The sequence below is a fragment of the Protopterus annectens genome, chromosome 1.part1 (assembly GCF_019279795.1).
Source record: "Protopterus annectens isolate FY-2018-M chromosome 1.part1, PAN1.0, whole genome shotgun sequence".
Taxonomy (NCBI): Eukaryota; Metazoa; Chordata; order Ceratodontiformes; family Protopteridae; genus Protopterus; species Protopterus annectens.
This window is the reverse complement of record NC_056726.1, coordinates 659,794,098-659,819,483: the sequence shown is the minus strand read 5'-3', so window position 1 is coordinate 659,819,483 and position 25,386 is coordinate 659,794,098. Positions and strand designations below refer to the sequence as shown.

At 38.0% G+C, this 25,386-nt stretch overlaps 1 protein-coding gene across 2 annotated transcripts in view; it reads left to right on the top strand.

Annotated features, from left to right (window-relative positions):
• Positions 1-25,386, top strand: part of PHF24 (PHD finger protein 24) — a 1,962,240-nt gene that overhangs the window by 1,530,353 nt on the left and 406,501 nt on the right. For both annotated transcript variants that reach the window (XM_044077480.1, XM_044077487.1), the window contains one exon: positions 17,620-17,698. In XM_044077480.1, coding sequence (XP_043933415.1) covers positions 17,620-17,698 — 79 coding nt within the window. The remainder of the gene's footprint in view (positions 1-17,619; positions 17,699-25,386) is intronic.

Sequence of the window (25,386 nt, the reverse complement as noted above, 5' to 3'; positions counted from 1 at the left end):
ATAAACTGATTTTAGAAAATTCTGATTTTTTCAGGGCAAATTATGTCTGCTACACTTTCAAGGCATTCTTTAACAAATTCACCATCGGCAAATGGCTTGGATTTTTCGCAATTAAATTTGCTACAACATAACTTGCCTTCAGTAAAGAATCCGGTTGAGTAGCTGATTTTCGAAACAGCTGTTGTTGAAATGTAAGACTTTTTTTTAAATTCTGATATTTTCTGTTTACGGACACGCCTTGCAATTCACTTAATTTGGGGTGCGTTTGAATATAATGCCTTTTAAATTGTAGTCCTTGAAAACGGATACCACTTCTCTGCACACAAGGCAGAGCGCTTTGTTATGAGATTCAACAAAGAAGTACTCATCGGTCCATTTTTCCTGAAATACTCTTCTTTCGTCCGCTATTTTGTGCTTCACGCTTTTGGTTCGACCACATGTAGAAGCCATCTGAAAAGTAACAGAGGAGTACCTTAATTACTTTATTCCTAGTTATATAATTTTAAAACAATGGCTAACAATTTACATTAAAAATAAGGAAATAAAATTAAAACTATCCATACTTGTAGTAGTATATGTTAATGGTGTTCAAGGGATCATTTCACATCTGCAAAATAACACAAAAATATCCCTGGGGTGAATTTACAGTTACCCATCCTGTTGGGCAGATTACATATGAGGGCCAGTGAGGCACTTTGTTTCATTTGTAGTACTAATGCCATTAGTCTTACACCCATTACGCATAAAGCACATCACATTTACTGTGACTGTTGGTCTGTACTCTGTGCCAGTAATACTGGGCATTTTGAAAAGTTCTTCATAATTCATGAAATTCAGATGGACTGCGATAGAGCTATGAACATGTATGGTTAGCAGTTAGCTGCATGTAATCAACAGTTTCTTACTGCTACAAGAATGGCAGCTTTCAATGACATAATCAGAGCTGTACCATCAAGTTTCAAGTTAAATACTGTGTACTTTGCATGCTACCCAAGAAAAGTCATTCACTTGCAATGAAAAACGGGCACACACGGACACTGTCATTAATTCACTACTACTGTACTACCAATTCACACTGCGAAAACCACTCCAGCCGTCCAAAGTAGGTAAAATGTCAACATTAGCAGCCCTACAGTATTACAATCCACAACATTAAGCCAACAAATTTGCAATGACTATTCTCTTCCATCTTGCTTAGTACTTCACTGTCCCTCTGTACTGGCCTTCTGCTTATGCTACATTACCTGCCTTTTCATATGTCCCCTCACACTAGCTTAGTCCTTCAGTGACCCTCTGTACTAGCCTACTGCTTATGCTACGTTCACTGCCTTTTCCATATGTCCCTTACACTAGCTTAGTACTTCAGTGTCCCTCTGTACTGGCCTTCTGCTTATGCTACATTCCCTGCCTTTTCCATATGTCCCCTCACACTAGCTTAGTACGTCAGTGTCCCTCTGTACTGGCCTTCTGCTTATGTTACATTCCCTGCCTTTTCTATATGTCCCCTTACACTAGCTTAGTACTTCAGTGTCCCTCTGTACTGGCCTTCTGCTTATGCTACATTCCCTGCCTTTTCCATATGTCCCCTCACACTAGCTTAGTACATCAGTGTCCCTCTGTACTGGCCTTTTGCTTATGCTACATTCCCTGCCTTTTCCATATGTCCCTCACACTAGCTTAGTACGTCAGTGTCCCTCTGTACTGGCCTTCTGCTTATGTTACATTCCCTGCCTTTTCTATATGTCCCCTTACACTAGCTTAGTACTTCAGTGTCCCTCTGTACTGGCCTTCTGCTTATGCTACATTCCCTACCTTTTCCATATGTCCCCTCACACTAGCTTAGTACGTCAGTGTCCCTCTGTTCTGGCCTTCTGTGTATTTTACATTCCCTGCCTTTTCCATATGTCCCCTTACACTAGCTTAGTACTTCAGTGTCCATCTGTACTGGCCTTCTGCTTATGCTACATTCCGTGCCTTTTCCATATGTCCCCTTAAGTAAAGAATTCACATCACTGACTTAATAAAACAATTCTGAATAAGAGGGTCTCACCCAAACAAATGACTGGTGCCATACACATGACCGCAAGCCAAATGCCAACAAATGCATCATCATCCCTTTAGTTTTGGGTAAAGCGGTTGTGAGGCTGCCAGCCCAGCTAGATGTTATTTTGTACAATGTACATAATTCTGTGTCATTTTTGAATACTAATATGCTTCCTATGCTTGTCTTACAAATGTAAAAAAAACACTATACATATGTGTATGTTAAACTACTGGTGCAGAAGTGTGTGTTGAACTGTATGTTCTGTACTGAGCTTCAAGAATGTAACCAGTGTACCCTGCTGGGAAAGAACAGAGATGTGTGTATTGTAACTATACCTATGGCATGCAGATGTGTGCTGTAAGGTAGAAGTTGGAACATAAAGAGTTAAATTTGACAACAGTAAGAACAGAAGTGAATTGTGAATTGTTTTATAACTGTCTGTCTTGAAAGAGAAGGAGTTTTGCCAAATGCTAGCTAACGAAGTGAATATTTTATGACTGTGTTATCTCATCAACAAGACAGGATGTCTACACTGCAGCCAGAAGTTCTTTTAATCTTTTGTGTGGAAACAGACAAAATGACAGGTTTCAAATGTAAAACTGTTTACTACTGTTTTATGACTTCCAGTTCCAGGGCTTAGGCCAGGGGCCTTAGGCACATTTCTGAGAGATAAGTAACCTCTCTTAGGGACAGATTGCAATATAGCAAGATTAGTAGATGTTTTCTGTATTTTGAGATTGTCCTGCAATGTATTTCCTGCAATTCTGAACTGTGTCACTTTATTCATTGAGTTATTGAATATTGTCATTCTTTTTATTGTTTATTATTAAATATATTTAAAAACCTTTCAATTGTGGCTGGTTTGTTTATTTAATTAAGACAAAAAGTATTTTTGTCATAATGCCTTGTTTTGTATGTAATTTGCACTCGTGATGCTTACTTCAGTAATTGCAACAGGCAATTGTGAAATTCAGGAATGCTTCAAAAACACTTCAAGCACGAATGCATTGAGATGTTCACAGACTAGCTTACATAGTCAGTTAACAGACAGACATGCAGACAGATACCTACTGGAAAAGGCCACAATCAATATATATTATATATACATATTGACCTCCGTTTCATATTAGTTTGATGGACGTTCACTAGACTACAGATTTTAACACCCCTTTCTTTTGAGTCATTTTGCCTAGTATAGACAGCACTGACGAATAACCAATGGAACAGTATAACAAACTGAAATATTGTAATGAATTATTCAGACTGTATAATTAACGAAAAACCAAAATGCTGATGGAGTGAGTGAATTCGTTGAACTGAACCATGTCGCTGAATAAATACCTCAAATTTAAGTTTTGTGGTATTTATTCAAGCGACTCTGGTGTGGTGACTTTACATTCCTAGTGGACTATTACTGTGTTCTTCCATTGCTGCTCTCATACCCTTATTTGGAACTGTTTCGAGTGAATATTTTTGTGGTTCAGACTGTATAATTACCAAGTAATTTTACAAATGAGTCAGCATAGTTCAATTAGGGTTACCACCTGTCCCACTTTGCGAGGGACAGTCCCTCTTTGGGCAGTTGTGTCCTGACAAAAAATTAAAAAAATGGCAAATGTCCTGAGATTTTATCTGCTTAAGCAGCAGACACCTCCAAAGCAGACACCCAAGCAACCGCTACCCCAAAACAAAACACGTGCAACACATAGCTCACAAAGCCAGTGTACCGAGCAGTCACAGCCCTTAAGACTAAACAACACACCTGATACACTTGTAATAGGTGACTATCGTCAGGCACACTGACGTCCCCGCCACCAGGCTGAACAAGAAGAGGGTCACGGTGAGCAGCCTGTCGGGCGCTAGGATCCGCCACAACACAAGCACTCAGGTCACTGCAAGGCAAGTACAAATATGACTCAGTCATTGTCCATGCTGGTGTGAATGACCTGAGACGTACCTCCCTGGACTACATGAAAAGAGAAATAAAGGAGCTCTCTGAGCATGTAGACCAGGCCGGTATGACCCTGCCCTTGAGTAGCATCTTACCCTCACCAGGCCCATAATTGAGTACAATGCCCCTTTTGGGATGGACCTTACCAGACACCTGCAGCAATTGGAAAGACCCCAAAAGTACCTCACCAAGAGGATCAAAGGGCTCAAACAGATGCCATATGCTGCCCGGTTAAAGAAACTCCAGCGCTACTCAGTGGCATACCGCCTGTTCAGAGGCAATCTGTGCCTGACGATAAAGCCATGTCCAACCCGGAATTAATGGACATGCTGCACCTCAGAAAATCCAAATCCCATCGAGCTACGCACTCGAGAGACTTGAACCTCAGCACTGAAATAAATAGGACATGCTGGAGGGACAAATTCATAACCCAGAGGCTCCCTTCACTCTGGAATAAAATCCCAGTCCAGGTTAGGCAGAGTCCTCATTGACTCTCTTCAAGAGGAATCTTGATGAGTGGATGGGCGATCGTAGGTTTACCCCAGGTATCATTTCTGTGTCACTGTTAGACAGAGGCACAGTATACTAACCTCGAAAAAGGGCATAGCAAAATAAATTTAAAATGGGTGGTGAAAGCCAAACACATTCTGGCTAGGCTTATAAATGCCCTAGGGCAGATAGCCTAGTTATGAACCTATGAACCCACCTCAGTTAGGGCAGAATGGGAGGGGTAGTAATATGCTGGAGGGGGTCACTTTGGCAGAGACTGTTTCACTTGTGTAATATGCTTATATTTATTAATGACTAATATTCACACCTCCTAATTAGACCGTGGTGGTGGTGCTGCGGTTGTGTGTTGCTGTCTGGTTCAATTCTCAGCTATACCATCTTCAGTGTGGAGACATGCGTGAATGGGCGTTTCGTTGAAGGTTGTGCATCAGGGCTGGTAACTCGCACGTAAAAATCAACTACCAATCTTTAGCAGACTGGAGTTCGCTGTGGCGACCCCTAACCAGGAAAAGCCAAAAGACACTAGTGACACAACAACATTCACATCTCCTAATTGTGTATTTTCCTTTTCTACTCCACTATCAGACAGGAATTAAAATTGGTCCAAATAACAGTGTATTCTGTATTTATCCACAATTCAGTTTTATCCTGCAGCTATTTCCTTATTGTCATTCAGACACACACATTGATTACTCTCATCTGTTACCTCCATTTTCTATGTCCTGTACCAAAATTCTTCCTAGTGGAACTACATTTACGTGCCAAATACAAACATTTTGTTATAAAATAAAAGTAACTATCCCCAGAACATTGTTGTGGTCCAAATGACAAGAACCCCTTCCCTCCAAAAAGACTGTTTGTACTCTATCAGAAACGTTTGCAATATCAACCTGAAACATAAACATCACACTCAAATTGCTTAGCCAACTTTACAATTCCCACAAACAGTAGAAATCTATCCGTTAACACTGTATTAGAAAAAAATATTAATGTTTTGTGTCTGTCTCCCACTATCTACTCTTCTTTTCTTTGAGGTTACTTTATTTCTTCACCCCCTCCCCTTCTGTTACAGTACATTCATTTCCATCATCGTAAGTCTCATTAGCCAGGACAGAAGAGAAATCTGATGCTTACTTTTTGGCTTTGGCCACACACAAGTTAAGTAAGGACAAGTTTGCTTAAATATCCTGTTTTACACAAAGAAAGCAGCCCTTTATTTTTAAGACACAACTACTATAATGCATGCAAAAGTTTGATTATCGAGGTGTTTTAAATTTTCACTACAAACAACTCCACATTACCTTCCCAAACCCAAGTCCAAAAATATTTTCTGAAAACTGTGCACAGCTTTACAATGTAGTTGTATCAATTATGCCGAAAAACAATGCAAACCATACAACCAAAAACACACAACACTTGCAGGAAATGATACATTTTCTTTTTACTACTTGTTTTATGCTTACAGACATACTGTGTATTATAACTAATACAATCATGCTCCCTGAATCCATCAGTCCTGTAATTCTTTCCCCTCTTCTCTCTGCCACATTGCATTTGACAAGTTTAGTAACAGCACAGTCACAGATTCTATCATAAACAATCTTTTTTTCCCCAGAGACCAGAAAGCTGAAGCATGTTTATTATACTGTACATACAGTTGCTGTGTCCAGCAATCATGACCACTCCCCCCCCCCCCCCACCAACATCCACCCCATACCACAAAACCTGACAGGGCAAGAAATCTGGTAAACCGGTAAAGCCTAATAAATGAAGTGGAAAAAGCCCCAAAAGGACACATTTAAAAACTGCTCTTATAAACTTAGAAAGTTGCAATAACAGGATTTGAGTTAGGATGCATTTTCTGAAGGATATGAACTCTAAAACTCAAGTGTATGTCACCATTTAGCTTTAGCCGGCAACTTAATCCTCATCGATTTACCAGAAAATGACAAATTTATAGAGGGGAAAAGACTAAAAATAAGACAAACAGACATTATACGAACATCTGAACAGATGAGAGGGTCACCACCCTCTCCTTCTGCACCAATTGCACCCTCCCATAAGCAAAGATAAATTAACACACACATTTCCTTGAAGGCTTCCATTTTACTACACACGCTAGCTAGAAAATTAATTGTTTTGAACCTTAGCTCGAACTCTCAATATAAGGAGCACTTTTCATTTACAGACAGACTTCAAGACCAATGCAGCCTTAGAAAGTGCTATGATAACTATGCATTGCCAACTGTAGCTTCTGGGGCATTTTGAGTTCATCTTGTTCTGCAGGAGATATAAATTGAATGCAAGCATGGTTATTTTGCCATAATCTTTTACATTACAGAATATCTACAAATCCAAAGCCATGTTATTCAATCCTTATTCCATTGCTGAATATAGACCCCAGTTCCTTTCTGTTGTATCTCAAGACAACATACCAATTTCACTGTAAACCACGTTAAACACGTGTGCATGGGACTCACTCTATCCATGAGGATGATGTTTTTTCTGGCTCAAAAGTTACTACCAACTAACTTTCACACACACACTCACCCACTCTTTCCAAACCCTTGGCCTCCAACTGAAGTCTCTTTAGCTCCAGATGGATTTTTAAGTCCGACCTATGTGGAAAGGTTGAACTGTCCATTTTCTGAGAGTTTTACATCTCCACAGCCAGTCGGATTGTCCTCGATGTTGCTGTTCTGTGATGCAGCTGTGCCTAAAGCTGCAATCATGTCTGCTTTAGTCAGGTTAGCATACACAAGTCCTTTAGTCTGGCACATTTCAGCCAACTGGCTCCTTGTCAGCTTGCCATACTCCTCTGCTGACATGCTTGCCTGCTCTCCCTGACTAACTAACGGTATATATATATATATAAATAAAATATACATGTACATGTATATATATATATATATATATATATATATATATATATGTATATAGGTATACATTTACATAAAACTTTGATGTCCCAAACATGGACCACAATACATTGAAAAAATGAATGTTGACACCTGTTATGCATGTGCCAACAAGCAACCTCAGTGCATGCAAAATTTAAAAGAAAACATTTTTTTCAGGGGCAAGATCCGTACACCCCCATGTAGGGACTATGCCCCCACACCCCATGCTAATTATATATACTAACTATGAGATTGCACAAATTTGGGGAAAGGGAATATTTCCCAGCCCAGAGAATTGTGTGATCTGTCACACCCATTGACCATCTGCTTACTTGACCTAATCAGATGTTGACCAAGCACTCTGTCAACCAAAATGACTGCACATATATATATATATACATAGACATGTATTTATATAGAGCCCAAAATTCAGAATGATTATTTGATATCCAGCTATATAAAAATAATAATTTCTTACATACAGAATATAATTACCTTTTTCTTGGAAAGTGGCATTTTTTGTCTGCCTGCCTTATTGCTATTATAGAACCATCTACTGACAGATATGAAATTAAGTAATTTTAAAGTTATAAACCCGTGTTAGATTTTATGAATACAAAGGCTTAGTGTAGGTTCAGATTTATTACATTTTTTCTGTGTATTCACCTTATCACAAAACCAGGAACACATCATCAGGATTCTTTCAGATATTCACCCTGGAGTTAACAGTCAAGGATTAATCAGTGCTGATACAGAAAGGGGTTAAGAAAAAGTGTAGGACTAGAGACCTTGGGTGTGGCATTATTCTGCAAGATAGAGAGAGTGGAGAGAGAGAGAGAGAGAGATGGAAGTACAAAGAATAAAGAGTTGCTTTTGCCTTGAAGGAAAAAAAAATCCTGCAGCGATTAAAGCTGCACAATATTTACTGGATGGAAGCAACCTGAGACTCACTGAAGGGTTTCACATGCATCAGTGGCTACTCACACCTTCTTCCTGTAGGACGAGATTTTCATAGTATCTGCATTATCTTAATTAAACTCAACAGAATGCATTTTCATGCAAAATAACTGTCTTTATAAAATCTTAAGCAGAAGTAAATACACTATGCCTTGAAAAAAGATATACTGACGTGTTGATGAAATGTTTTTTTTTAACAGTTAAAAATTTCTTCTTCATTATTTCTGGAGATACTGATGTAAGAAAACTATGAGGGTATTCAGAGACATGCTCAATGTGCCACTACTAGTTTCTCAGTTAGCTCTAGTAATGCTAGAGTGATAACAAAAGATTCAGAGATTGCATGAGCTGCATGGAGCAAAATCTCATTAAAAGCTCAGCTGCATATCTGTAAACTGAGCATATAGTATCATTAGAATAACTGTGATGGTGTCCCCCATCAATCTGAGCAATGTTGGTCCACAGACCCCTACAGACATCTACAGACACATGCAGTCTCTCTCGCTCTCTCTCTCACACACACACACACACACACACACACACACACACACACACACACACACACACACACACACACACACACACACACACATACTGTCTTGCATTACTTACCTGTTGTGGCTCTAACAGCTTTCCTCCTGTTATAGACAGCAATGGCTGCACACAACAGAAATAAATTGTCTAATTTCTCATCACCTTGTTCCAGAATAGAACAGTTGAGCTTTTCTTTGAATCCTTCCACCATGCTATTTTTTTATCCTAGTGTTAGGCTGCATATGGTTGATCTGCATTAGCTGTGCCCCTCTGGACTGACATATTTGCATGCAGTGATGCCTGGTAGACAGGTGTAGTGCTATCTACCTGCCTGTGGCTGCACAAAACCAGAATGCTACTGTCGTCTCTGAATCAGAAACATTTATTTCACTGGAAACTGGTTGGTGCATTCTGTTATCTGTTTCTGAACACCCACCTTCCGTATATGAAATAAAATAACAATAAATCATATTTTTGTCAATGGTTTGTTTGAGAAAATGCAGCTTGAAAATGTCATGCATAGTACTATTAAGTTATACATAGAACCACTGTCTGCGCTAACATGATGACCTACAAACCCTAAAACGTAATGGCAATGAAATCAGTAAACCCGAATGTAACAGCGGTAGCACTAAAAAGCAAGCTTTTGCTGATGATTAATAAATTATTCACTCAAGGCTATACCGAACCTAATTAAAAAATAGTTTTACTGGACCAGCCATACAGACTTGCAACTGCTCGTATTGATGGAAAAAGACCGTGGCATCTTTGTTTTAACCAGTTGCCTACCACACAAAGTGAAAAAATAAATAAATAAACAGAAACCCACTTGTGGCTAGCAGTGTACTATGAGACTGATATCTGTTCACATACAGCCCTGAAGTATTTTGCTTTCTGAATTTCAACCAGACCTATTAGCAACCTGCATCTGATCTAAACACTAACTTCAACACTTTCATCTTGTAACGTAACTTACCTTTCCTTGTAGTGAGTAGTCGGTGTGTACTGTACACAGTGTAATAATCCTCTCTCTTCTATGTATACGCTACGATTCTACGCTTCTTACTGCAGCTTTTCTTTTTTATACAAATCGCCCGAACGGTGTTTATACCAGCGCAAAGACGCTGGTATGGGAAAACGAAAAAGAAAGTTGGCAGAAGGGCAAAAGTAAACACACGGAAAAAGTGAAATTAAATTTAAATTTAAATTTAAGGGCATGGAAGAGCTCTGAGGTGGTTGGACACTACTGTTTTAAAGCCTTCACAGTCCTTTTGTAGAGGCCATATAATTGTGCTTGAATCGGTGATGTATCTTTTTAAAGAATTCTCTTTATGTTCTTAAAAAAAATGAAATTTCTACACTTTCCTTGGTCATATAACATCTTTCTGGAATACTGGGTTTGCTGGATTGTTTCGATAGCTCAGTGGCTGATTTAAAAGTAAAGCTGATATTGCTTCTATTTTTCAATGGCTGATAGCACATTTGTGAAACCCAGAAACATTTTCCAAGTAATGGTCAAAGACAGTTCATGTGCAGATTTCATCAGGCCATTGCTAAGGGCAGATAGCAGTGAGCCCTGACACACTGTTAATAACTTTATTAAGCTGTCACATTTTCAGTGGGAAGACAATGTATGCCACTTGAGCCACTACTTTCAATTTGTCTGTAGAAGTTATTTTTGTCTGCTTTTTTCTACTTTCATTCTTTTCAAGCATTTGTAAACAGCTTACTTTTCCAGTTGTATTTTAGACTTTTTCAGTTTTTTGTGGACAGTCTTTAGGAATGCATTGTGTTTATTGGTTTATCGTTTGACATGCTGTTACATTGTCCTGTACCTGTGCTGCTTGGTAAATGTAGGTATGGAGAAGCACATTTGTGTATGGCACATTTGACTCTATCAAGTAAAGTACTCAACGTTTCTACTCTTGGCCTTTTTTTTACTTCCTAGGAGATCTATTTTATACCTTAAAACATGTCTTATTTTCATACTATTTATTTACTCTAGTTCTTGTTATCATATATGCAGTTGAATCACATTAGCAAGGTTTCTGAACAATAATAGTTTGAAATAACACATGAACAAAGGCATTTAGAATGTAGCCTGCTTTCTGAAGAAATCGCAAGATCAAAGGTAGAGTAGGATAAGCATAGAGAAGACCTGGGGGCCAATCTTGAACTAGAGCATCCCTCTGTGATTCCCCCTGAGAGGAGATCAGACCAAGTACTCACTGCACTGCTTGTTGAGGGGAGAGGCAAATAGATCGCAGCAAGGCTGGCCCCAATGCCCTAAAATCTTGTTCGCTACTGATTGATTGTAGGACCACTCATAAGGGTTCAAAATGGACCTGTTGAGTCTGTCTGCCAATATGTTGGTTTTCCGTGGTATATGCATTGCAACCAGAAAGTGGTATGAAGACATCATCCATTCCCAGACTCTCATGGCCTCTCTGCACAACAGGTAAGAATGAGTTCCTCCTTGTTTGTTGATGTACCAGACATGTTGTCTGTATGCATAGCAATTGTCCCTAGAGGGAGAGCATCCTGAAAGGCTTGCAATGATAGGACTGCTCTCACCTCTAGGATGTTGATTTGCAACTTTTTCTCTGTAGGGGCCCACATTCCTTAGACTATCTTTCCCTTGTAATGCCCCTCCCTCCCCAACTGGGAAGGATCCATGGTCACTGTGGCTATTGGAGGGGGAAGAGAGAAAGGCCTGACCAAATGTAGGTCCTGTGACTGAATCCACCATCAGACATGACATTTGCAAAGAGCTTTATAGGCAGGGATAGAGGCTGATGAAGTATTGACCATTGTACTGCCAAGGTTCATTGGAGTATTCACATAAAGAACCTGGTCAGAGGGACTAGAATTATTGCTGCAGACATGGAGCCTAGTACCTGTAACACAAACCTTGCAGGAGGAGAAGGATGGGATAGTAAGTCTCGTACTTGATTCCTTAAGGACATGATCCGGTGTGTAGGAAGATAGGACACTGTATGTAGGGTATCTAGTTGAGTTCCTACAAACTCTAGATTCTGTAGTGGAGCTAGTTTGGATTTTGCAAGATTGACAGTGATTCCCAAGGAGTTTGAGATATACAGTAGATAATCTCTGACCTGAATTAGTTAATGCTTGGTTGGAGCAGTAAGGAGTCAATCATCTAGGTATGGAAACACCTGGAATCCCCTGAGCCTCAAGTGAGCTGCAACGACTGCCATGCATTTGGTGAACACCTGGGGGGCTGTGGAACCCCATTGAATGCTTGATGCTTATGGAAGTATATTTTCATTTTACATTTTGGTGCATGAGAAATAACACATATAATGTTGATAGATGAAATATATATTAATAGCATGGAAAATATAATTTTCATATTAGAGATGCACTTAAAAACAGATGCGTTTAAAACAAAAATTTAAAAAGTAGTGTTATTCAAGTATGCACATTTGTCATTGAATGTTAAAAATGTCAGTGCAATATCGATTTAATGAATATTCTCTTAGTCTGTTTGAATGATGTTGAAGTACACTTTAAAAGCTGGGTTGGTAGTAAGATAATTATATAATTATATAATTGTTTGAAATTAACTAAATAATTAGAGGAATGAATTGTATATATAGGGAAATACTTGGAGTGTTAAATTGTTCCAACAGAAGGCGAGAAGCCAAGGTACCAGAACGTATAATAAATAAGCTTATGTCCTACCAGTGGTGTTCCATTTTGTGTTCCTGCTTTTTGATGTGGTTTGGAATTTTGCTTCTGCCTAAGTTTGTATGAGTTGAGGTCCAGGATTAGTCTTAGATCCCCTGTTTTCTCTGGCACCAAAAAGAAGCATGAGTAAGCTCCAAATCCTGTTTGTTCAGTTGGGACCTTTTGGATGATTTTTAAAGCAGCTTTTGAAACTCTTAAGCTGCTAATTCCCTCTGACTGGGTGGAGTATAGGGGACTTTTTTGGGTGGGCTTGGATGAGGAAGGGAAAAGGGAATGTAGTAGCCCCTGGATAAAATGCTTAGCACCCAGTTTTTTTTTTTTTTATATTTGTCTGAGCTTCTGATGGAAAGTAAAATAGTTCCCAACTGCCTCCAGAGATGAACAGTCAGGCAGGCCTTCAGGAGTACTGATAGGGCTTGTCAGGAAAGGAATCCCTAAAGCCCTGCTTCTGCGGATCCCCTCTGCCTCTAGGGTGACGTCTGCCATTGAAACCTCCTCCTGTACCTCTGGAAGAGGAATCTCCCTGTGAGTCCTGGAAAGGTCCCTGAGATTTATGGAACCACATTTTCTTAATGCCTCATTCACTCCTGGGAAGGTATGCTGAGGAGTAGAAAACTTGATTCCAACAATAGACAGGGTCTTTCCTTCCTGCTCGCTGCATGTAAGCGTTTCCTTTACTGATGGCCCAAATAAGGAGAAGCCATCAAAGAAGAGGGCATTAATGAAAGACTTCTCAGAGGATTCTGTGAAATCACAGAGCCTTATCAAGGCATGATGCTGTATGGCTGTGCAACCCGGCTGCTCGAGAGGGACCTTCCACTGCATTGGAAATGAGCCGCATCGATGAATCAGCTACAGAGGATAAAGAAGCCAGATGCAGAGAAAATGTCTTAAGCTCTTTCTCAAATATGAACTCAGTGAGAGAATTTGAAAGTTCTTTGATCAAAATTCTCTGCAAGCATGTGAAATGGGCCAAGAAGTTCAACAACCTCAGTGCAAAGTAGATGAGGTGTAAACACGCTTCCTGAATCTGCCCATCGCTCTGGACTCCCTGTTTGATGGATGGACGATAGAGCTCTGTTGTGCTAGCTACTTTTTCATACCTGCTGCCACAACCATGACATCCACTCCAACTCTTTTGCTCCAGAACTGGTGGTCTGCAGGAATGAACTGAAACGTAATATCTGGGCATTTGGGTACTGGTTCAAGAGTGTCTGGCTCCTTTCAGGCCCAACAGGAGAAAGGTCTATAAGCTCATCCACCATCAGGTCATGAAAGATGTAGATGGGCCAGCCCCGAAAGCCTCCAGAAACAAATTCTCTTCAGGAGAAGGATTTTAGGAGGACCAGCCATCTGTTTGCCTAAGGATTTCCAAGATATTCCCAAAAGAAAATTCATCAGGTGGAGATCAGGGGGATCCTTTGCCTTCCTCAAAGTCTTTGTTCTCCATGAGAGACTCCATCAAGGAGTCTGTGACTCCTTTTGCACATTCTTTTCTGAGTGACCTCCTCAGTTGGGTGGTCTGGGGAGGTATCCAAAGAGGAGGGGCTTCCTTGTGGGAAGTGTGGATGGAGGCCTTCTTGGACTGGCTGACCTGAAGGAGCAGAAAAGATGGGCTAAGAGCTCAAACCAGAAGAAGGGTGAGGGGTATGAACCAAGATATGAGAGAACAGTTTACTAGCTCTACCCTTTCTACAACCTGGACAGACCCAGAGAGACCCCCTCCTCTTGGAGCTGAAGCTGCAGAAGAAAGGAAGTCAGGGCTAGCCCTGGATTGGTGCCACCTGGAGAAAATCAGGCCTGAGCTGTTTAGGGCCAAGGCACCCAGATGAAGGGATGAATCTGAACAAATCTGAGCCAAACCCTGGCCTCAGGCCTGGTGGATCAAAGAAAGAGATAATTGCTGTCTAAGAGGAGACCTCACAGCTCCAGTAGAGGATAGATCTGGAATAACCCCCATCTGAATTTTAGCTGTAAGAAATCTCCGCATCTTTCTGTCCATATCTAAACTGGAGTGGCTCCTGGAACACCTATATGATGTCAAGGAGGACGGTCTTGGCTTGGTGGGTGTCTGGAAAATTTTTATTGGTAGAGTCGGAAGCACTACTTGTAAAGTCCAATTTGGTGAACAGCCTTTAACTGTTGGATCCAGGGTCTTAGGATCCGGAGCAGAGGCATATTGAATAGGAGAGCAAGTGCTAGGAGCCGAACTTCGGATCCAAGGAGAGGGTAGGATCTGAGGATCCCTGAATAGCAGTAGGATCTCAATTCTCTTCTGCTTTGAAGATTGCTCTGAGGAGGAAGAAGGAGACTGGTGATGTCTCTTTTTCTGCTCCAAGACTGCCTGTTTGGTGGGGGTTTGATCCCAGGCAAGCAACAGTCCTCTAAAAATTAACTTATTTCTTCAATCTGAGAGGGCACTCAGATGGAAGGTGCTACAGATGGAACAAGGTATGTCCAAATAAGCAGCTCCCAAACAATATATGCATTTCTTGGGGGCATCAGAACTTCTGCCCATAAGAAGTGCATTGTTTGAACCCAGTGGCTTTTCAGGCTTGTCTGACATAGTCCTAAGGGATGCAATAATATCAGCAACTATAAGGTCCAGTTATAAATCCACAGCATAAAAACAGTATAATCCTTTTAGAAAATAAGTTTCCAATAAACAGTAATAGCCTTTGCAAGGAGAAAATACTAACAGAAGGAATAAACTTAGCACATGCACTCACGTACAGAGAACTGCAACTATAAAAATATGCTAGGCCCTATTTCCAGCAAAATCTTAGCTAAAAGTGTACATTTAAAACTCCTAAACTCTAAGTACAAACATTAATTTTTTTAATTCTTATTTTCTAAATACTATGTATAATACTACAGCATAAAAAAACTACAATTCGAAAGAACACACACACTGAAAATGTGAAACAACAAAGTCCCTGAAAAGGGAAGAGCAAAAAAAGAGAACTATATAAACAAAGGAATAAGGCAAAAAATTCACCAAAAGGTGAAAAAATCACTTAGGTTAATATTGTCTAATGAGAGGCAGGATCTTCCATCTGATTAGAATGGTGGCAAATGAGATCTGAGGAGTTGGGGATGCCCTAGGGGGTAATAAGGAAAGGGAGGAGCATGAGGCATGGATCAGGAGTCTTGAGTAATGTGCCCGAGTCGGATCCAAGGATTGGATCCTAGGCCCAGTGGTGAGGAAGAATGAAAAAGACAACATCAGATCATGTTAGTACTAACATCTTCAGTCTCCTGCATATCTATTTTAAATGAATCATTTGTTTTAAGAATATATTTCCTAGAAGATGAACAGACAGGTTGATATTGCATTTTGTGCAACAGTTCATGAATTCAGAGATGTAATGCATGTTTTTTCTTGTTTTTCAAAAGAAATGTGTACTTATTTACGCACCACGAAAAAAATGTGCATGTGGAGAAACTGAAGTATATAAATTGTTTGAAGAGCTCACTTGATAAAAATATAAGACTGCTTATTTTGCACGGGCTGCGTTGTCATATCATAGAGTGAGTTGGCAGGCCACAGTATATGATCTTGTTAATCCTCATCACAAATGTCTAAAATAACGTAGGTTAATACTCCTGCATTCTGTTCCTCATATCATCACCTCTGCTTTTAGGTTACTAAGGCATTAGGGCAGTGTCTGCTAGTAAAATACTTAAATGTAATTATCAGCACTAGCAGTAACAGTCCAGGTCATTCTATTATTAATTTATTTAAAGTGTTATAATGCTTGAGTCATATATACTGTACAAATCAGTATATGAACTCCTTGGTCATTTGTAAAACTCTAAGGACAGACAAATTTGACAGCACTGTATCCAAATATAAATTTGGAACTGTGGAGAACATGGTCACATAAATGATGAGGTCATCACACAAGGCTGAAAGTTTTTATATTCTCAGTATGGCTTATATTGACATCTCTTCTTGGCACCATAATTGTCAAAACTAAAAAAAATATTTTTTTCTTGACACTTTGAAACTATAATAGAATCTAGAGTACATAAAACTGATATTTCATTTTCAAGTCAGTTTACATTTACAAGGGTCTATAAATTAACAGTACACTTTGCGGATGAGATGGAGCTGTAGCAAGTGATGACTTTTTACTCTGAAAAATATTTATATTAGGGTAAGACTATTATATTGGAGAGTAAATGAGCCCGTGGAGGACATTATTAAACCATATTTGAATTTTCTGTCATATCGCAAAAAGCCCTTCATCACATCCTAGGATTATAGGAAATACAAGGGAATGATGTCTTTTGACCATTTATGCCTTGGCAGGATCAGTCCGTACCTCTTCTCTCAAGAAGAATCAAGCCATTCAAGCGAGGTGAATTTGTGAATACTTATCCAGTCTTCTGCCACCTGTGTTGGGGAAGATTATCACACTGCTTGATTTGCATACCATGCCATTAATGACATTACTTGTCCCTTCAAGGGTCAGTAAGATTGGTACTGTGATAAAAGCAAGAATGGAGTTTGTTCATCTGAATTCATGAGCTATTTTCTTTTTTGTATTGTTTTTGCTCTTGTACCTACAGATCATTAATCCTTTAAGTTTTTGTCATGCAGGCAACCACGAGGGTGCTTTATATCCTCACTTGGCCTCCCAACAACTTGAACATTTTTCATTTATGAATGTAACCCTTGCCCACAGAGGTGACATGAGTGCTTACATCACAAGGGTTACCTACATCCCCTCATTCAATGTATGTGCACTTCCCCTCTTAATATGCTAAAATATAATAGATAAGTAACCACTTTTTCACTGCATTCTTCCATAATGAATTTTTTTTGGGGGTGGAAGTTAAGGCTACCTTTTTAAATTAAAGTAATAAAGGGGATTATGGGATTTTTTTTTTATATTCTGCATCTCAGAAAGTGAGTAATAGTATCAGTTATAATTTCCACGCAGTCACATCATGAGTGATTCAGAGTACAGGAATTCAAGTAACCAAATGTCATGTTTGCTTTGTAGGACAATGTCAATTTACTGCTGACTGAAGAAGAGATGTACAGCATGATGGAAACGTTCAAACAGTGCAAGATCATTCCAGGTTTGTCACAAGAGAAATGAACATTGAAAAACTGTTTTTAATTTATATCTTAAAGGAGTATAAATGAAACAGTGCTGTAGTGTGTAGAACATCAGGATAGGCAGTGTTTGAAATAAAACCCATTGACTCCTGAACTTATCTCTCAACTGTCCAATATTTTGCAGAATGTCCAGATTTTTTACTCATATTTTGGGTCATTTCCTCATAAAATGTGTGGTTTTCTGGCAAATCACTGAGGATTGAAGTCACTAAATAATAACATACATTTGAGTTTCAGACTTCATATACTTCAGAAAACACATGCTAACAACAATGATTTTATTCTACCAATGTTTTAAGCTTATAAGAACAATGTTTAAAATCTGTCCCTATTTTGGGACCCTGTTATATTAAGCTTTGTCCAGATGTGTTAATAGGTTGAGAGGTATGCTCCTGACTTCTATCCACTGTTGGGAAAACATGTTAATGTGCTGTGTTTACATGAAAAGAACATTTTTACACAATGGCATTAATGCAAAGTGAAAAAATATATGTCTTTTTCAGATGATAAAGCAATTTCAAGGATTATATTAAACAGCAGTTTGGGCATACCAGCCTTCCCATGGGGGAACGATCTTTGCCTTCCTAAAGAAAAAAAATTGTTTGTTGCAAGAGTACTGTTCTTTTTCCCTAAACTACAGCATTTTAATGACTTGAGTACCTTAGACTGATGCAGTGAATCATGTTTTAAGGAAAAGACCTGAAATCCCACTTCCATATATAAAATGCTGTGCAGTCGGGAGTGATTTGTAACAAATTTGTTTGAACATTATGAAGACAGATTTTAAGAACCTGGTTGAGGAAGAGCAGAGGGAAATTGATGATCTATTTAAGAAATATCCTATTCTGGTTAATCAAATATTTCAGAAAGACTTATTTCTCTGTTGTTTAATTGCATATTACATTGGAATGTAGAGTGCATTTGTTCATGAATGCAATTATAATGATAATCTTTCTAAGAACACCTCGTTAATTTCTGTGATTGGTATTAATAAAACATAGAGCAGTGTTTGTAAATGTATGTCTGTGAATTTTAAGTTAGGCAGCATACATAAGTGAATCACAAAAAAGCATTTTGCAAGAAAGCATAATTATGCAGTTCATATAGTACATGCTATCTCATCCAGTGTTTCATGTCTTAACCTGTTTTTATAAGCCATTTAAAAAAGAAGTATGTCGTTTTTTGAAAAGTTAAACAACTCCAAATACAGCCAAACTGAATTACTTTTCGATCTCATAATATCAGGAATATGGGGCACTGAAATTAAGGAAGTAAATACTTTCATGTATTCAATTATTTATTTTGGGAAACTAAGTTATCCAGCTGTCCCATTAATTGCTTTTAAAGATGACATTTTTATAAGTATGAATGAACATTGTGTGTGCATGTATGTTGCTGTGGGTGTGTGCATGTGTCTAGAATTAGGTACTAACAGAGGAAATATATGAGGCAGTGCAATACCATCCTACAGATTGTCTGATTTGGTAACCCTGACTTTTGTTCAAATAATCCTTATATTCAGTCCTTGAACTCAATGATTTTTTGTCCTGCCACTGAATTACAAGGAAAAAGAATGTGCACATTATTTTTAATATTAAATTCATTATTCTGTTTATTTTGCAAAGTGGATATGTGCGGGAATAAAGGTGTCTTCATTTTGACTATAATGATATCAAGATATAATAGTAAGATATATGATATAAGGTATAAGATTGAGGCTTAAATAACACAAATATGACTGCCAGAGTATTGAAAGTAGCTATTATGGCAATCAGATTTCTAACTGGGTTTTAGAAAATGCCAGGTGACCTGAGTCAGTTCCAACTTGTTTATCTTTGGCAGCTGTACAAAACATACACTGCAGACAGTGGCATGGGTAACAGTGTCCCACAACATTGACCACATGTGAAGGGACAGGACCAGCACAAACAGCATATATGCTAAAATGCTATGTTCTAGCCTTGAGCCACACCTACTGCACAGCACAACATGTATATTGTTATCACATAAAAAGACAAGGTCTGTGTAGCAATATAGTGCTCTGTTTTGTCAAACAGGCACCAGCTTCTGCAGCTCATACACACGGTGCATGTATACATTTCTGTAGACAGTATATTGACACATAAATTGCTAAGAATACTTGGAATAATGGGAAAATGTCTTGTATGGCATAATGTGTGTGTGTGTCTGTGTGCGTGTGTGTGTGTGTGTCTGTATGTGTGCGCGCGCGTGTGTGTGTATCATTCTCAGTTCATCAAGACCATGTGAGATGATGTATGTGAGCAATGCATGCTGCACCACACCACATGAGATCATAGGATGATGATGGTGACAGTGTTGTGTTGTGGGCACAAAAATTGTATGCAGATGTGACTTGGTCCTCTGGCATAACGAGAATAAGCAGTAACTATGTCTCAAATGTCCTGTGTTTGTTTAACAGCACAGGTGCTAGAAGGACAGGGCAGGGGATTATGGGAGTAAGTGGCCACTGCAAGCCTTCCCTTCCTGGCAGGGGAAGTGGCTTGGTTTAGTGCATTCGAGACAACTACATACAAGCAGGTGTATAATTCACAATATCCATTGCAAGCAACCATGGCACTAGAGATGATTTATTCAGACAGAGGGCTGTTATAAGTTATAGTCCACAAGCACTGCCTATCAGCAGCACAAAGGGAAGCTCAAGAAGCAGCTGCCGGTAAGGGAGTTAGGAAGAGTGCAGGATCTGAAGATTGACCCATTCCATAACACTAGACTGTCATTCCTAGGGGAAAACATCGGTCTGACTGGACTCATTGAATGGAGAATGAATGGATGTGAGATGGCTGGCTCTTGCCCCTGCGGGGAACAAATGAGCTGATTAGATGAAAGTGGGGACATTGTATAGTCTTGTGGGCTAGTAAAAAAACAAACAAAAAAGAATTGTATCCAGGTGTACATGGTTACACAAATTCCTCACTAATTACTATGCCATGTGAGTAGCTCCAGTATTGTATAATGGACACCAGTCAACAGAAACTCCAACATGCTTATGCTCTGGCTGTTAGCTAGAGCTTTTATGAAGTGACTGTTTCCACAGGTATACAGATTGCCTATTGTGGAATGTGGCACTCCTGCCATTTCAGAACCTGCACAATGCCTGCATATAGCTCTCTTGGAACAATGAGTTGTAACATATGATCTGTACTGGCATAGAGTTTCTGCCTTAGTTATGGTTATGCCTGCAAATCATTCTGTGCTTTAGGTGCGCAGATGTAATAAGGCCATGCAATGATCACAGTAGCATTCATTTGTAGTATTACAACAGTGATATACTGTGCATTCCTCTCTTGAATTTACCCTTCATACACATATTTGACAGACACTGTTTTACTGGATGTATTGATATTGGCATTAAGAGAAAGTTACTGAAGGACACCATTATGTCCGTGTGTAGGATCTAGGCTAGTGCTGACAGTACATGAAGGCTATGCCTGCTGTCATGTGGGCACTACAATTATCTGATAAGGCTGGGGTTTGAGTATGCACCTGCGTGGATGCAGCACCATTTAGGAGTTGAATCGTCTAGTTCCTGTGTCACACTCTGCATGGCTGCTGTTTCAAAATCAGTATATAAAGGCAAAATATTTAGAAACTATGATTTTTATTATGCAATGTAGCAGTTGTTCTTAGTCTTTGAATCAAATGATAAAAAAACGGTGTCTGTTATAATTTTTTTCAAAATCGTGACTTGGCATCTATAATACCTAGAAAATTCTTAGTTCTATATTCAAGAGGCAGGAGCAATGCAGGTCATTGTGGTAAATAGTAATTTTACAAATCCAGCCCTAACAATTACTAGACAAAATGTAACAGTAAATTTTAAGGAGGACCACAGTTTTAGTGCTATAATATGTGTGCTTTGATGATACTTAGATTATAACCACCATAGAGTGAAACTGTAGAATTTTAATTTTTATGATTATACCACTAGCGTACAAATAAGCCACTGTCCTCGTGATAAAGCTTATTTTGGGGAAACTGAATGAAAATTTGCCTGCAGACTTAGACCGTTGTAGAAACATTAGAAAAAAATAGTAACTATTAACTGATTTAAGGGTGTTTGGACGTTCTGTGTCGCTGAAACTTTTTTTCGATACTAAAAATGTCTCACATGAGGGTGTAAATGTATATCATTTTAAACGTAAAAGTTCTTTTACACCTGTTTTACATACACAAGTAGAATATTTTGTTAAAATATGTGAACAAGATTTATATGAATATTTCTTGGGACACAAGCGGAAATGTTTGTTTTATAATCTAAGTAATGATGAGTGGCATTCTTTGAAGAATTTGAGTAGCAATACTGGCTTGACCATCAAGCCAGCTGATAAGGGGGGTGGGGTTGTGTTACTTAATACTGAAGAATACAATGAAAGTATGTGTTCAATGTTACAAGCAGCTATCACATATAGCGAAATTAACAGAAGTTTTTTAAATGAAATAATTAGGAATATTCATAATGAACTCTATGATCTATTAATGTGTAGACAGATTAGTTATGAATTGTATGAATATTTTCTTGTTAAATATCCGGTGATTCCATATATAAAGGGATTATCTAAGATCCATAAAGGGATCTTTCCATTACCTATGCGTCCCTTAGTTTCAGGTGAAGGGTGGGCCACTGAAACAGTTTCTGTTTATCTGGAGAAGTTATTAGGCCCATTGGTTAGAAAGATACCAACTGTTTTAAAAGATACTTATCAATTGATTAATACATTAGAACAGTCTTTTAAGGTTGGGCTACCAGATATGTGCCTATTAGTTACTATGGATGTAAAGAATTTGTTTACATCTATTCCTAACTCTTATGGGATTGAGGCTGTTAGGGAGCTATTGAATTGTAATTCAGAGTTTAGTAATGACCAACAATTACTGATGTGTGCATTATTAGATATTGTTCTTTCTAATAATGTCTTTATATTTAACAACAAGTTGTACTTACAAAAATGGGGTGTCGCCATGGGCACCCCATGTGCTAATACATATGCTAACTTAGTGTATTCATGGGAGCAACAACATCTTTTTAATAGTGAATTCTACAAGAACATCTTACTTTATAGGTGATTTGTGGATGATGTACTATTGTTCTGGAAAGGTACCATAGAAGAACTCAATGAGTTCATTAAGTATTTAGCGTCTACAACAAGTTTTCTAAGATTCACTACAGAATATTCCAACTGTAAGATTGATTTCTTAGATATAACTATACATAAAAGTTCAGAGGGTAGCATCTCTACTTCACTTTATAGAAAAACATGTTGGAAAAATACATTATTACAATTCAATAGTATGCATCCACGCTTTATATTCCCTAATATAGTCAAAGGTCAGTTTATTAGACTGACCAGGCTATGTAAAGAAAGTATAGTACTGAATGAACAGGCTGACACCATGGAACGCCTCTTTATAGAGAGAGACTATAATAGTACCATGGTGAGAGAAATAAAAGCTTTGATTTTAAATGGACAAAAGAGATTGAAGAGTAAGATCGACACTAGACGACAAGATGTTATTACCCGTGAAAACACTAATGATTCAAGAGTATCCTTTATTATGAGGTACACTAATGACAGCAGAGAGTTAGCAAAAATTATAAGGAAACACTGGCATATACTAACAGTTGATTCTTCTATAGCCAGAATAGTTGGCATGACACCAAAGTTTACCTATAGTAATAGTAGGAATATGAAAAGGTTACTCTGTATAGATCATGGACACTCAACCAATAGACAGTTATGTGGTTATGAGGGATTTATGGGTACATTTCCATGTGGTAAATGTAACTTGTGCACAACTATTACTACTTCACAGGTCTTTATACATCCGACTATGGGCAAAGTGTTTGAACCAAGGTTTCATGCTACATGTGATAGCACCAATCTTATATATTTGGCCACTTGTGTCCAATGTCAAGCGTTTTATGTGGGTATGACAACTAGAAGACTCAGAGATAGAGTCTATAATCATATTTATGACATTAGAAAATCTAACCCACAGAATGCTTTAGCCAAACATATTATGGGTAATGAGGGACATGAATTTAAGTTCAGGGTGTTACAGATGGTGACGCCTAGTAGGCGAGGGGGCAATATTATGAATTACATAGAGAATATAGAACTTCGATGGATTTTTAAGTTGCGAGCGCACTATGAACCTGGTTTGAATCTATCTATAACTATTAAGCCTGTTTTAGAAGCACATAGATTGAAATGAGATAATAATAGTAGTATTTAATATAGTTAGTGTATAATAGTGTTAGTATTCATTCAGTATTTTATAATAAGTGTTTATAGCTATAGCTACAGGTATCAGATCAATTACAGTCATTTGTGTTTATTTATTTTTGAATGTATAGTGATATATGTTAGTAATATATATAGATAAACACTTAGACTATATATTCATGTATATTTCTCTGAATATTTGTTAATTATGAGTTTTAAAAAAGTTGAACAAATTTGTAGGTGAAGACTACAGCTTATGTGCTGCTGATCACGTTATGTATTTTAGCTGTTTTAAGTTTAGTTCATTTATATAGTAGCTAGCTATATGCTAATGGATGGTTGCCTGATAGAGTAATTGTTCAATTAATTAATTAATTAATGCATTTAAAATGGTTGACTAGTTTTGAATATGTTTTTAAGATCTGAAGAAGCGTACGTTGATAGTACGCGAAAACGCTCATCCTGTTTGTTAGTATTAAATTCACAGTTTTATTATATATGGTTCGTGGTGGTCCTTACTCATATACTGCTTTGATAAAAAAATAGTAGTATTTTTATCTGTCAGAATTCTGAATATGTTAATATAAAAGCTGAAAAAAAACAACCCAAAAAGTTCACAAACTAAACAATAAATAAAAAAAAAAATGAAGCCACCAAAGGAAGTTACAACTGAACATTTTATTAGATTACCGCTTTCATTCCTAAAAGTGCATAGAACTTCATCAGATAAAAAAAATCTTTCCAAACAGACATTTAAATAGACAAACAAATAATACCATCTAGTGAACAATTAGCACAAACAACATAAATACTTCAGAAATACATTTACATTATATGAAAATATTCATCAAAAGTTTACATTACTGTTATTATAACCAACCAATCACTTCTACAAATATCTTACAATTTCATATTTTTAAGAACAAATAAACTATTAGTTGATGTATTCTCATTTAAACCAGGTTTGTTTGTCGCATCCAAATATAGTTGTCAAAATAATTCATGGGCTTCAAGATATGCTGCTGCCCACTTACTACTCTTTTCAAAAAAAGAGCCATCTCCAAAATAAAAAAATGTAAATTTCTTTAAAGCCATACAATTAATTGAATATTTATAAAGGGCATTCCTCAAATCACCCCTAGAGATGGCATAAAAATGCAGATAAATCCTTTTTCTCAGGGTATTCTCCATTTTTACCTTGAAATTTTAACTGAAAAGACATCAATTAATAGTTTATTGGTTCTTGAAAGTATGAAATTGCATTTTCAAAGTACTTATGTTGTCTGTGCTAATTGTCCACTCAATGTTGGTATTCATTAGTCTATATAAATGTCTGTTTGGAAGTTTTTTTATCTATTTTATTCACTTTTATTAACAAAAGT